We start from the raw sequence: 15,595 nt of genomic DNA on the forward strand, positions 1-15,595 counted from the left end.
ACTTGGGTGTCAGTGTTTACACTGTGTAAATTAGCCAGCAACTAGCAGACCTTTACGTAGCGGCTTAATCCCAACCTAACACCGCGGTGAATTTCAGACTTCGTGTATGTTTTTTCAGCTTAACGTCGTGTAAACAGAGACTCGCACTGAGCTGAAATGGAAACGCTGCACTGGAACACGTGTCTTTTGGTTTAATAAAAGGCATTAACTTTTAACCATTCTGTTATTCTACAGTATTGGAAAATAATGAATATCTGAATCGTCCAGCTATGCTCTGCTGTGCCACACCACATCCTGTAACGCCCTGCAGTGCCCTGCTATGACATGAACTACTACGAGTACCATTTGTAGTCGCTGTTCCATTATCTTTATTGTGACTACTATTGCCACTGTTCATCATATCCCCAACCAGCACTGTCAGACACCGCCTACCAAGAGCCTGGGTCTGTCCGAGGTTTCTTCCTAAAAGGGAGTTTTTCCTCGCCACTGTCGCACTAAATGCTTGCTCTTGGGGAAATTACTAGAATTGTTGGGGCTTTGTAAATTATAGAGTGTGGTAGTAGTCTAGTCTATCTGTAAAGTGTCTCGAGATAACTCTTGTTATGATTTGATACTATAAATAAAATTTAGTTGAATTGAATCCCAAACTAAACACTCAAATGTTTTCCCCAAATACTTGAAAGTGTAGGTCTGTTGTCTGTCATAAAACAACATCATTAAACCCCACAGTCAGTGTGCTGTATTAGAAAGCGTTTTAGAACCTCGGGTGCATCTGAGCTGCTGGGTTTATTATTCCTAAATTTTTCCAGTTTCTTGTACTGGTTATAAGATGAAGTAGCTCCAGATTTGGGATTCTTTACACTCTTGTTTCCATTGTGGTCACATTTAATTGTTTGTCTTGCAGGGGACCGAACCCAAGCAAGGTGCTACAGCAGCTGTTGATGCTTCGGCCTGAACAGCAGCTCAGCATTTTCCACACTCTGCACTCCCAGCTGAGAGAGAGGGGCATGCTCCCCCAAGCTGCTGCCCAGGCTGAGTGAAAGATGGCCAGCTTCACAGGGTGATGACTGCAGAGTGTGTGATGGTTTGGAAAGTTTGTGTAAGCATGTGCACACACAGAGACACAAACATACACACACACACACACACCATACAGCCATACCTAAGAGTGTGTGTGTGATCCCAGGCCTCTCTCAGAGTGTCATCCTGCCGACCCTTCATTTGACTTTCAACCAGCTCATAATCACGACTTTGAACCTGAGGTGACTCTCCAGTGTACGTGGAATAACCTCGTAGTAAAAAACAACAACACAATACCGAAGACAACAAAATAGGCGGCTTTGTTGCTTTCCACTTGGACCGGCACATAATCTTCAACACGCTTCACGGGCGAACAGGCAGTCCCCATCCTAAAAACGTACAGACTGAAGATAAAATGTCTTATTGAACAAAACGGACCCTAAAGCACATGGCTTTCTCAGTGCAGGTGGATGGTGGATGTGCAGTTTCCCTGTGGACAGACAATATTGCACTGACTTAAGCCGAACAAAAGGATTTTAAAAAGCTTTTACCAGCATAAACTGGGCCCAAAGTGTTGGGCACGTGGACCTGAGATACAGCAAACAGACTGTTGAGACTTGTCTTTCTGGGGTTTGGGTGTGGGCGAAGCAATGATGCAGCAGGGTTGTCAGAATACTACAGTATAGACACTGTTTTATATACTATGCTCTATTTAATGGTCCTAACCTCACAGCATAACAAAACATGTAGCATGTACACAAGTCCTGTCTTGGGCTACAGCTAACTTAGCCATGTTTATTCTCTTCTTCCACAGAGGGAACTTTAAGCTTTTAGGTTTCTGTCTAAATCTAAATAACTCGCACAAATAAAGTCAATCCAGATTGACTGTAGGCATGTTAACGCAAAAACTAGAGCATCAGCACTCAAGTTAATGTATTGTACATAAATATACTGAAGATATTTAGCTGCACAAATACGTAATACATACTATAACTAAAAAAAAAAACTTTTTAAGCTACGAAAAATGATATGCAAAAAAGAGATGTAACTCATTTGTAGCCTTTAGCATGAACAAATTAGATTTTTATGAGGTAGGGATGAAGATTTGATCTGAGGTTGCTGCTCATTTAGAAGGTGTGCTGGGTGAACCTATACAAGAGATTGGAAAAAAGTATTTAAAGGAATAGTTTGACATTTGAAAACATCTGTTGCCGAGAAGATCGACACCAATCTCATGTCTGTGTGTTGGGTATGTACCTTGAGCCGTGAGGTGAATAGCTTAAAGTGCTCATATTGTGCTCATTTTCAGGTTCATAATTGTATTTAGAGGTTATATCAGAATAGGTTTACATAGTTTAATTTTCAAAAAACACCATATTGTTGTACTGCATGCTGCTGCAGCTCCTCTTTTCACCCTGTGTGTTGAGCTCTCTGTTTTAGCTACAGAGTGAGGCATCGCACTTCTGTTCCATGTTTGTTAGGAGTCGCGCAGTTAGTGGACTTTGGGCTTTTTCACTTTTGTAAACCTAAAACATGCACAAAAAAGATATATAACACAATAAAGGAAAGGGGAAAAAGCATAATATGAGCACTTTAAAGACTGGAAGCATTGTGAAACAGCAGAGTTCTAAAATCGGCCTACCAACACCTATAAAGCTCTTAACACAATGTTGGTGAACAACAGTTGCGTGCAGTAACTTCCCGTAGTTGTCACAGTGACGACCAAACGCGCGCAGCTACCTATGTGTTAATTTTAATTAATTTGTGAGCTTTTAGAGGCGTAACTTTGAAGAATGGTAGTCAAGCTTTTTCCTCCTGCTTCCAGTCTTAATGCTAAGCTAGGCTAATTGCCACCTAGCTCTAGAATCCATACTAAACGCACGCATGAGCGTGATATTGATCTTATCTAACTCAGACTATTTTCCCAAAATGGTGAACTATTCCTTAATAAAAAGAAAAAAAGACTGCTTCCTTTATCGATTTAACCAATGATTTTAGTTGCACTGTGGGGGTGGGGTGGGGTGGGGTAGGGCCTCCGACTCAATGTTTGTCAGATCTTGCTATTTTAAAGTCTTCTCATGCATTAAATCACTGTTAAATTATTAAGTTTTGAATGTAGTTTGCAATATAAGACCTGAGTACATTTGGATCCTATATACTGTACAATATGTGTGTATACATACAGCACTGTATTCACACATATCTTTAAGTATATTCAAAATCTGATGGCCGGTGGTTTTATTTGCAATATCTTATGCAAGTTGCAGTTTGATTCCTTTAGAATGTGGATTCAATCATTGAATTCTACAGGAAATATATTGCGTTTATGATGTTCACCAGTGTGATGAATAAGATGATGCATTATAAGCGTGTTAAGAGGCACCTAGTCTGGCTCAACGGATGTACATTGCTGGGACAAAGCCTGACTTGATGTCCCTCCACGCTATCTCCGCTATCAGGGCTTAGCACCGCCCAGTACGCTTGTGATTGAGACCATAGAGCAGCGCTAACACAGCGCTGTAGAGATAGGTCTGGCAATGAAGAGGCACCAGATGGGGCTGATGAAATTCTCTGATTGAATCCAGACTTTTTCAGAGAGAAATGTTTACCAAAGCACTGTCTGATTAACACTGATTTCCTTCCATTATTGGAAAAAGCTCCAGGGCCTACGTCCAAACATCCGTCTCCTTTCGACATCAAAAAACTGAAAAAATATGAGGCAAGTTTGGAACTGGGCTGCAGACTGGACTGCTAACATTTGCATCCGTGGCCTGTGCAATGTTCTGTTCACTTCCTTTAGTTGTTGGACGAAGAGGATGTTTTAATGTATTTGTCCAGTTTGTTTTGTTCATGTTTTCCTCATACATAGAAGTGCATTTTAGGGTGTTTTCCATTTAAAGTGAATGGGGGTGCTGGGTGGATTTTTGGGACCAGCTGTATTGTACTGTATAAATGTATAACTAAAGCCTCCATCTGAGGCAAAACCCACACTACTGCTTTACAGGCTTGTCTTTGTCCAAACTACATACTGAACACGATAAGGCAAAGCATGTAGACATGTGGACAGTGTTCACACTAAAGCAATCAGACCAAAACTCAACACAAACAGCAGATGGTCAATTATTTAGATTTTTGTTTTTTTAATGCTGTTGTATGGAGTCTGGAGTGTGCCACCAGAATAATTAAACATTGTAATTGGTAAATTTAATCAAAAGCATTAAACATCAATTAAGTTATTTGTAATGTTTACATTTATCCTATTTCAGAAACTTTGAAACATGGAAACTATAAATGTTATACAATTGTCATCTAATGTCTCAAATAATGTTGAATGAATAAAAAAAAAAAGTACAATTTTTTCTGCTTTTATTAGTTTACATTTAAAATGACTTAAATTGAAATACTTTTTAATCAGTCAGTTTGTTTTGTCTACCAATCCTCTCACTTGAGGAGAGTTTTGAGAGTTTTGAAGGACAGATAACTCAGTAAGTAGTTTATTAAAATAGTTGCTAATGATATGTCAGTTAATCAATAATCAACTAATTGTTTCAGCTCTAGAAGACATGCAAACAAAATAAGAGAAGAAAATTGTACGTATTTTGCAAATCCATTTAAGAAATTTAGTTTTAAAAGACAATGAAGTTAAACTATTAATTGTCAAAATACATACATTACTTTATACAGTGTCCCTTAAATGCATGAGTGAATGATTGATTATAATTAAGTGTATTATTCCATGGGCACACTTTAGACTCCACAGATTTACAGTTGTAGTTCAAATTCGATCGCAGTTGTGTGGACTAATTTATATTTTTATTCAAGTTATGAAGGTAAAACACGTGTGGTACACAAATGTAAAAGTAGGGAAGAAAAAGGTAGTTTAAGTAGCCCAGATGTCAGGTTATGATGCACTGCAGATTTTTTTGAAGACTTTTTTTAATTTATCATTTTGTGTATGTTTGATTTGCTTTGAGCAGAAATGTTTTCTAATGAAGATCTATAGCTTTTGGAGTGGGTATGATTAAAAATGACACTGAGGAAGTATGCTGTTAATAATAGGGGCAATACAAAGTCATGTATAAACCAAATATTGATACCTGTTAGGGATATTGTAAAGCTGTTTACTGTATGGAGGTGAAATAAAGATTTTTTTTCTTTAAATTGGCGTTTGTCATGTTTCCTAATGACAAAAGGAGAATTTGCATTCACATTGAAAGAACAACTTCAGATTTATTCACAGAGCAAAGCTTAACTTGTTGTGACTTAACATTTAATTATATAAAAAAAGATTTTGCACAGTGTGTGAAAGAGCAAATGCGGCATTTGCACTCATGTAGCCATTACAAACAACAACTGAACATTAAAAACATAAATCTGTCAAAGAGAATATTTTGAGAAGGACTTTCTGGCCTCAACAAACAAGCCACCATGTTGGAGGAATGACAATAAAATGGTTATGATTTGGAAAATATCCAAATGCAGTTTTATATAAGGTAAAAATGTTTGACATGATGAAATTGTGTTCATTATTTGGGATGCATTACACTGCTCCCATTCAAATCAACCAATGCTGATTATAGATCATTAGATACAAATAGTAATACATAAAATAAAACCATTCTAAATGCAGCTTAGGTCTGGAAGCTGATGTTAATTCATCAACAGAATAAAAACATGACAAGCAAAACTAGAAAAGAAAATCCCAAAATATGGCTTGTCCAACCAATCATAAACAAGCTTTTTACCTGCACACATTCAGAGCCAGCTGAGTATTTTAAATAATTTGACAGTTTTTTGTTGTCACTCTTTCAACTCTGTGTTGTTTAGTCCATTTTTCGATATATGTAACCCTTCTCCATAACCTGACAGGTTTCCATTAAAGTGCAGATTTGAGTCAGTATCAGACACACAGGTGTACATAATAGCACAGCACATCATCATTACAGCCAAGAAAGTGGATTCAGTACTATTTTACAGAAACAACAGTGACCCTTTCTGGAGAAATGTACTACACCTGATTTCACAAACCTCTTCATAAAAACAGAACAAAATAAATTGACTTCTTTCTGATGTCAGTATTGTTGGGTTAACATTACATTTTAAAGACAGAGTTTTCCAGAAAACAAAAAATCATCACTGAAACTAAAATCAACAACAGCCATGCACAATCTGGCCTTTTTATACTGTTAAACAACAGTTGTGGGGGTCATTTAAGTAAACATACTATCCCATCCTATTAAAGATAACGGTAGAGAAAAACACATTGAGACATAACTGAAAAGATGAAATTACATTCCACAGATTAGTACAAACAAGTATCTGAATCCAAATATTTTAAAACAGTGCAATTTGCATTTGTATGGCCATACCCGTTCAGTAAAATGCTATAAGTACAAACACTACACTGACTACACCTGTTAGCTTGTTGGCTAACACGTAAACTGCAACATTTATATTGGCGCAAAAGTCTGAAAGGAGACGAACTTGAGAAAGCAAAACATTTTCTTGTCGTACACAAAGTATCTTAAATACTACCTCATGTATGAATTTCTGTAACATGTCCGAACATGCTTCGCAAATTTTCTCTGGGTAAATAGAGGTGAAATGAATAATAAATAAAGGCTGAATTAAAACCAAACCAGTTGGACGGACTATTCAGCTTACACCTTTACTTGGCATAAAAACTGAACTATTATTAAAACCTGTTCTTTTCTGTTCTAATGGAAGTGTATAATCAGCTAGCTAGCATATATGACTTCAAGCCAATCACTGAAAACATTTCTCATTTTTTACCTTCTAATACTTCCGGACATCTGAGCTTTAAAATCAAAGTGAAACCTTATTGTAGGTCACAGCATAAGTATATTCTTCGAGTTTAAAAACAAAACTAATGAATGGATAGGCTTCGGCTGTCAGTAACCTCCTGTCACTACTCTGTCTCCATACTTCGCCTTCAACTTGTGACGTCGCGTCTAATTGACCAGTAGAAATATTGAAAAGAGAACAGTCTTCTTCATTTGATTTCCAATTCAGTCTATAGTAACTCTTTCAGAGACCAAGCATTTTAGCAACAATGCCTCACTTCTCGGGCAGTTCTTGATTTTCTGTGGCCACTTCTCTTAAAGCTAGCTAGGTGACTAAAGCATTGAATGGCACTCTTGTCTCGTCATCTCCCTCCTCTACAATAACCCTGTGGTCAGGCCTATCAGGACAGAAAACTAGCCGTAGCAATGCTAGCCCAACACGCACCAACAGCCTCAACACGAGGAAAGCAAAAGGCACCGTAATTTCCATCAGGTGGAAAATTGAGGCGCTAAATTTACTCAAAATACAAGTTAGGAAAAACGTCCCTAGAGCTACGCAGGGGTACAGAGACAGCTTAGCTAGCATAAATATGTGCTCGCGTCCGCCATATCGCACATAAGGGTGCAGGGTTTCCTGTTCATTGTAAAGAGCGACCACCCAAATAGCGAGCTGAAATATACCAGCGAAGAAAATGATCACACAGCTGATCTGAATGGCTTCAAGTTCGTTGCGAGAGTTGTGTGGGAATTCGTGTGTTAGCTGGTAGGCTAAAGGCAAACCTCCGACAAACGCCAGTGAGAAGGTGTTCAGCAGGCCCATGAAGCGTGTTGTCTTGGTGACATGGAGGAAGAGCGAGTGGTGCACAAACCAGAGAAGGCCGACGGTGGCGAAGGAACCAAAGTAGGCGAGGTACTCTGGGCCGTAGACCTGCAGAGCTGCTATCAGGCTCCCGCCAAACTGCTTCTGCACAACAGTCGGGTCTGGAACGTTGTCCTCGCTAACGAGAAGGAACCAGAGACGATAGACGTTAAGAGGCTTTCTTAGCACTATTTTCTCACACTATTAATCACACTTGATCCACAATGGTTTAATGCTACTGGCAATTAAGCAAAATCTCAGTCATATTTGTACAAAACTAATCAGGTATGTTTGGTGTTGGATCTGACCATTTCTAGGCAACTTTGAAAATATCACTGAGAAATGGGGCACTTAATGCAGGTATAACTGGTGCATACAGTAAATCAAACATGCATAAGATTCTCTTTTTGGAGCAACCCTATGGTTTCATTAAATGTGATAATGGTTTCTCCTGATGCATAGCTTATTGTTTTTATCACAATCTGAACTCTTTTCTATACACAATACTGTATATGCATTTATTATATTTATATGCATTTGTTCTATGTCTACCCACTAAAGGAAAACAAGTCAAATGCACCATATGTCCAGGATGAGAAGCGTTGCTACGATGGCATAAACTCCGTCACTGAAAGCCTCCACTCGGTCCTTGCTGAGGGGCTCGTTAGGCAGGTAGGTGTAAAACAACATGGAGTCTGGAGTCTCCTCCACCTGACCTGAAATGGATAAGATTTGGTTTATGTTTTAAAAATGTGATGCACATGACACGAGCCATTCTGGAATAAATCTACATGAACACGCAAAGTACACCTGGCCAGAGGTGAGCACATATTTATTATGTTTCTCCTACATGTCAATGTAAAATCTAGTGCTTACCAATTGCTTTGTTGCGACACCACTTCAAAGACCGGGAGATGTACGGCAGGAAGATGACGATTGCCAACAGCACGTAAGACTGAAAGACAAAATGAAAACATTACTGCAAGAAAGAGATTTATATTATTGTAAATTGAATGTCTTTGTGTTTTAGACTGCTGGTTGAACAGAACAAAGGTTTGAAGACGCTACCTTGGGCTCCAGGGAATAGTGATGCATACAATTTTCTGACATTTATAGATTTAATGATTAAGGCAAGACACTACAAGTGAATGGGGTAAACATTTTTAACTAATACATATCACCATGAAACTTCCCCAGTTGGTGACTTACATTAAGACAATTATTTTTTGTATTACAAATTTTCAGACATTTTTATGTTTAAATATGCAAATTAGGCATTATCATTATCTAATTTAAGCCAGTTCTGTGACATATTTGTGTGGGCAGCATGTTTACACACTGCCATGACACAGAGCTGGATTTAAATCCGCAAAATGTAAAATGTATATAAATGGGAACATTGGATAAAGCCAGGATCAAAATTCTTGTTTCATTTTGTTGACATATTAGAGTCAAAGTTAATTTTGGATAGCTTTGTTTCCCTCCACAAATTACTGTCAACAGCCAAACAAAATCCATTTTTGAAAAGGTCAAGGTCAAAAAGTCATTCAATCAGTATATTAATCTGTAATAATAAAGCCCTACGACATATTACAAGATTAATTCATCCCTCACGACAGACCATCTCTAAACCTTTAATCATCTACTGATGTTAACATGTTACAGTGTTTCCTTCAGGATTTTTTTAGCAGTGGGGGCAGGTCTGTCCGAACAACAACACCCCCCGCCAAATTTCTTATGTATGAAACGGAACTGACACTTCGCTGCAACACAAACTAATATATTTATTCACCTCTATTCACACACAATGACGCATATTTTTTGTGATTGAACTGTATTTTTGAGGAACTATAGGGTACTTTAGCCTCATGAGACCGTCCTGATCTCACGAGCTACAGTTTTCCACTCGCAGATCAGTCTGGTATCTTGAGACATAGAAAATTTGGAGCCGTTCGCCAAACGACCGACCAATCACCGTTGGTTTTGAGGCGGGTTTAGGTGTGACGCAACGAGAAGCGACTGTTCAGTCTAAACGACATGGCGGCTTTCACGGATGAGATGAGCGTAGCTATCGCGCAAGTTTTATCCAAATTAGAAAGTATTCCTTCATTGAAAGAAGAGCAAAAATGGCACTGGAGGCTTTTCTCGGAGGAAAAGATGTTTTTGCTCTTCTCCCGACTGGTTTCGGCAAGAGTTTGATATATCGTTGATCTGATTGGTTGATTTGGCCCGTCACATAGGTGGTGATAGACAGATGGTTTATCCAATCAGTTAACCAGTATTTTCGCCCCTTCCCAAAAGTTCTCGAACGGAAAGTTCCCAGATGGATATGCCGAACAAATCCATCTGGCGGAGTCAGGTTAAGGGTACTTAACATCTACAACAGGTCTAGACTTAGAACGGACCCACCGCAGTGACGTTTTAGTGGAGCTGTTCGTTTAATAGTCGACTCGGAAGAAAGCGAACATTTTGACAATAAACTACATGAACACAACAGTATGTGGAGTTAAACTGGACAGGCCCAATAACCTCTAAATAGTTCTACTTGTTGAATTGCAATGTGGTGCATTATGTTGGTAGGATCATTTAAAAGGCAACTATATTTTTTGTACAGCCCTATTTCTGATATCGTGGTGGCAGAATTTTCCCCATGGTGGGCCGCCACTACAAAATCAACATAGAGGAAACACTGTGTTAAATGGAGCATATTTAAACAGTTAAAGAAAAGAAGGAATGGAGGCAGGAAAACCTACCAGCTGGAAGAAGATGAAGGAGAAGATGCTGGCGAAAAAGCACATGATGGGAACCCGCATGATGACTTTGAGGATGTGGTGTTTGTAGTAGGTTTGGTTCTCGGAGATCTGGATCTGCTCGTTAAGCAGGAAGGGACGGCTGAAGGCGTATAACACAATCACCGACTAGGGAAACAAGGCATGTAGGATTATGACGCATGTAATTACACCGAATTTCAGTAGCTCCACTAGAAAGAAAGAAAGAAAGCAACAATAATGCAGCAAACATCTCTATCTGTAGTTACAGGTACTGTTGATTAGTAAGTGTCACTAAAGACATCCATATTTAACTTATATTTCAGTTTGCTTTTGTTAATCAAGAATGAAAGAAAGTTTCGAGAACATAATTATTTGATGTTTGGGAAGATGTACTGATTAATTTCAAGATGACTGAAGAAAAACACTTAAATTGGCTCACCTGAATGACGCCCATCACCATCACACAACCACAAAAGAGTAAAATGCCGAGGAAGTGCTCAGGGAAAGTCGCCATCAGGGAGAACTGCAAAGATGAGAGAGCTTGAATGCCATCGGCCAACTTAACATGTATTTGTGCAAACTGTGTGATTAATTCAACTGCCATTAAGCCGCTGCAGTGACTCTTACTCACTGTGTATGGTAGAAAGGTTATCAACATCATGCAGGCCTGAAATAGAACCGAAAGCAGAACTTCACACGAAAGGACACATGATGCTCAAAACAAGTTTCATTTGCAAGTAAAATACTTTAAAGATGCAGTAGTTAAGACTTATAAAACTAACTTTCTGTCATATTTGCTGAAACTGATCCTATGTTCCAGTAGAACTATATGAAGCTGGTAATTAAAAAAAAAAAATCTGGCTCCTCTGGCACCACCTACAGCCTGTAGTGCGATTTGCAAAAATCCACCGCTCCCTGTTCAGATGCACCAATCATGGCCGGGTGGGGGGGTGTCTAACTGCGTGTCATTCACGGCTCATGCATACGCATTCATTATCCCTTGTGGGGGGAGGGGCTTAGGACGCCGTTTGGGCTTTAGCAGAAAGGGGGGTTTGGGACTGAGAAGTTGTCGATGTCCTGGATCTTCACAATCCTACCTACAGCACCTTTAAGTAACCACACTGAAAATGTGTCTCTCTTTCCTCTTAGCAGGGGAATTGGCAAGATTATTACTATTTTATTGAGTATTAATTATGACATATTTGTTTAGGAAATCTGTTACCAACAAGCAGATTTATGTGATACATATTGTACGTCTGAGTTCAAGTGCAGGTGTCAGAAATCCAACCTTAAATCTTTCTTTAATTGGATTTTAAACTAAATGCACAATCAGAGTTTACAAATAAGCTAATTAAATTGTAAATCAAAGAGATGATAAAGGACAAGAAATTAACTTTACAGGGACATAGTGTCCAGCTATGTTTATTAAAAGTGATGCTATATAAAGTAACGCCTTAACACTGTTCTGTGCTCCATACAGTATGTAGACATGAAATATAACCAACTAGTGATGCATGGCGTATAACTTAAAAGAAGAATATAAAACAAGACATTTTTAATTTAGAATTTAATTCTATGAGAATTACAGTCCTGTTTTCTTTGCAAACGTTTGGGCCTGACATACTGTGATTCAAGTTCATGTTTTTTTTTTAATACAACAGGGGTCGATATCGGGAAAGCGTTTCAGAGATGGAGAGAAAATGTTGCTAATAGTTTAACCCTCTGCTAACCATAGCCGAGAGCTTTAGCCACAGCCGTGAGCCTTTGGCTACGGTTAGCAGAAGGCTAACCTATGAGCAAACTTTTCTCTCCATCTCTTAAGTGCTTATTGCCACGTTTCATTGTGTTTATTGTCAGACTCTCTTTTAGAGAAGTCCGTCCTTCTTTTTTTGGGTCGCTTTGCAGTGTAGGCAGTTGTTGCCAATGCTGGAATAACAACTTTTGTATTGGATTTGTAGGATGTGCAGAAGTCTACTTGAATTACAATATGCTGAAAGATTATTAAGGACTTTTTGCCCGATGATGCCAAAAAAACTACCTTCCTCAGCTTTAATTCTCCTTAATGTAATATTCAAGATACTCCAAATTATTATTACTTGAAAATAGACTTCAATTAAATGAAATTAATTCAAATGTATTAAACACAGTGATCTCACTGATACTGTACTTACGAGGTTCAGCAGTGCAAGGCAATCATCAATGCGTACAATTACTTGAAATAACCTGTGAAATTCAACACAAAGAATGAGCAAGTGATATTATGTTTTATATATATATATATATATATATATATATATATATATATAAACCCCTTAAAACTGCTGTTCTACTACTACTTATAATAATAATAATAACCCACCTGATATGCGCAGCCCATGCAACAGTCACAATAAGGAATGTCATTAAGTAAACAGCTATCTTTGTTGTCAGCAGAAGCTGAACACTCTCCCTCAACTCCTGCAAGACAGACAAACAGATTTATAACATGTGGCTTATCTTAAAATCCTATCAGCACATTTCTACATTATTACTGAAAAGATTTGTAGAACTGCATCACCACTCTGGAACTGAATAGTCCTTGTTCTACAGCTGTTTTTTTAGGAAGAAAATAACATTACATATCTATTACTTTTGTCAAACATTACCTCATTATTTTCCATCTTTGTATGGGCAACAGGTAATATCTGTGAATAAAGGAAGCCGCATTAGCAGAAATATCAACTGTTCAGAGAAAGACACGTTACTAAACATCTGTGGAGACAATCTGATTTGACCAGTAAGCCGGTTCTCTGTATGTTAAGGGCCCTAATATGAATATTATCATGGCTGATTTAAACCATATATTTATACCTTAAATTAGAAAAGTTCTGTCACTGGTCAAAAGTACATTATCAGGTTGTGACAAACTACTTTACACACAGTAAACTAACTCACCACTGCAGGTGAACTATATGGATTTGGACAGTCCTCAGCATACCTGTGTTTTATGCTGTCCACAGGTCACAGGATACATTAGTTTTAAAGGTTCCCTGAGACTGACTTGAAAACAGCTTAAATAACTTAATCTGTGGGGCACTCCATGCCATAATCACTTTATGGCTGGAAAAGTGAGCATGTATATTAGCCCTATGGCTCCATAAAATGTCAAACTCACATATTTGTACCAAACCTCTCTCAAATTTTTTACAGATTTTACAGATCTGGAAATTATCTAATCCATGTTTCATATTGTGAACCCTGTTTGTCTGATCACGTGTGCTCAGTTTGGAAGAAGCATTCAGATAATTGGATTTAAAGGTCCCATGGCATGAAAATTTCACTTTATGAGAAATGGCACATCCTAAGTAAAGCTCATTGTGGGACTGGCTCTAGTGGCTGTAATTCTGCACCAAGGCTGAATTTCGGGAAAGAGACTTCAGATACAGTATTAGGGGACCACTAAGGCCTATATAAAAGAGACTTCAGATACAGTATTAGGGGACCACTAAGGCCTATATAAAAGAGACTTCAGATACAGTATTAGGGGACCACTGAGGCCTATATAAAAGAGACTTCAGATACAGTATTAGGGGACCACTAAGGCCTATATAAAAGAGACTTCAGATACAGTATTATGGGGACCACTAAGGCCTATATAAAAGAGACTTCAGATACAGTATTAGGGGACCACTAAGGCCTATATAAAAGAGACTTCAGATACAGTATTAGGGGGACCACTAAGGCCTATATAAAAGAGACTTCAGATACAGTATTAGGGGGACCACTAAGGCCTATATAAAAGAGACTTCAGATACAGTATTAGGGGACCACTAAGGCCTATATAAAAGAGACTTCAGATACAGTATTAGGGGACCACTAAGGCCTATATAAAAGAGACTTCAGATACAGTATTAGGGGACCACTAAGGCCTATATAAAAGAATCCAAAAAGCAGCATGTCATAGGACCTTTAAGTACAAGTAGCAGTTACCACACCATAAATAAACTGCATTACATAAAAGTAGAAGTCCTGCATTCCAAATTCTACTCAAGCAAAAGAATGAAAGTATTATCAGGGAAATGTGTTTAAAGTAAAAGTACTCATTATGAAGACAAAAATGGCTGGATTACCACTGCATTAGTATGTACAGTAAGCACTATTTACTTCTGTGTTGTATTTGATAAGTTTATCTCACGTTTATTTAGGTAAACCTGCAAAATGACACATTATGTAATACTAACTACAGCTGTCAAATAAATAGTGTAGTGGTGTAGAAGTGCCATTTCTCCTCTGAAATGTAGTTGAACAGAAGTAGTAAAATGAATGTTTCACCTGCTTGTGTATGATAGCCTATACTAAACTCAGGGAATAATCATAACAATGTGATTGTGTATTGATCCCTGCCAACTGCTCCCATCATCACCACCCTGAAGCCCGAACCCTCTGGTTATTTCAGGCTCGGTGTCTTACCATGACGGTGGCGATAATGGAGATGAGAGCATCACTGTAGGCCAGCAGTCTGTGGGAGGACTGGGTACCGCTGTGGCCCTCTCTGTCGGACGGAGAGACGCTCTCCAAGAACGAGGAGGAAGCTGCGTGGCTCCTCGTGCATTTCTTCTCCATCTCCTCCTCGACGTGGTGCTCTATGATTTCGCTGCCGTCGTTTTCCCCCATCGCGGAGGAGCTAAAGGATCGCAGAGGACGCAGCAGGGACCATGGACCCGGTGGACGGTAACTTACTGTTTGCAAACAACCGACAGCTGACTGAGGGCGGGGAAAACGGAAGCTGCTGCCCGGTTGTTTTCCTGTTGTCAGCAAAGATCGTTGATTACGGAAGGGTACTCACTCGGTAGTTAAAAACCAAAAACGGGTTCAGGTTTTTCTCTGTGGATATATTTATCCATATTTATATTTTATTTGGGCTGGTGTAATTTTGGTTTCAAATTGTACTTTGATGTTTCACATTGTGTGTCTGTCCCATCACCAAATGGGGACGTTATTAGGTTAGTTTATCTATATCGATGTCATATAACATTTTCATATAATAGAGGAACACATTCAGGTGGTTTATGGTGATAATGCCAAGGTTTCATTTCCCAAAGAACAGACTTTTCATTCTGTGCTGACTGAGCATAGATAGACTTATGCTGAGTAAAGTGAAT

General features: G+C 38.6%; 2 protein-coding genes across 3 annotated transcripts in view; one reads left to right on the forward strand and one right to left on the reverse strand.

The window, feature by feature from the left end:
* cds1 (CDP-diacylglycerol synthase (phosphatidate cytidylyltransferase) 1) overlaps positions 1 to 5,181 on the forward strand; it is a 32,896-nt gene extending 27,715 nt beyond the window's left edge. The window contains exons 13-14 of one of the 2 annotated variants that reach the window (XR_013502020.1): positions 905 to 1,099; positions 3,678 to 5,181. Coding sequence is in view for 1 of the 2 variants with exons in the window: in XM_078251441.1 (XP_078107567.1) it covers positions 905 to 1,040 (136 nt within the window). In the remaining variant the exon portion in view is untranslated. Of the gene's footprint in view, positions 1 to 904 lie in introns of both variants that reach the window. The other variant, XM_078251441.1, reaches the window with a different exon arrangement.
* A 49-nt stretch (positions 5,182 to 5,230) lies between these two features.
* On the reverse strand, positions 5,231 to 15,219 carry tmem175 (transmembrane protein 175). Its single transcript, XM_078251440.1, has 10 exons — positions 14,904 to 15,219; positions 13,100 to 13,138; positions 12,814 to 12,911; positions 12,626 to 12,677; positions 11,086 to 11,121; positions 10,894 to 10,977; positions 10,437 to 10,601; positions 8,560 to 8,638; positions 8,264 to 8,399; positions 5,231 to 7,822 (listed from the first exon to the last, which is right to left on the reverse strand). Exons 1-10 carry the CDS (start codon positions 15,105 to 15,107, stop codon positions 7,150 to 7,152), a joined length of 1,566 nt encoding a protein of 521 aa, XP_078107566.1. The 5' UTR covers positions 15,108 to 15,219; the 3' UTR covers positions 5,231 to 7,149.
* Between the last annotated feature and the right edge of the window lie 376 nt (positions 15,220 to 15,595).

Source organism: Sander vitreus, chromosome 5 (genome assembly GCF_031162955.1).
Source record: "Sander vitreus isolate 19-12246 chromosome 5, sanVit1, whole genome shotgun sequence".
NCBI lineage: Eukaryota > Metazoa > Chordata > Actinopteri > Perciformes > Percidae > Sander > Sander vitreus.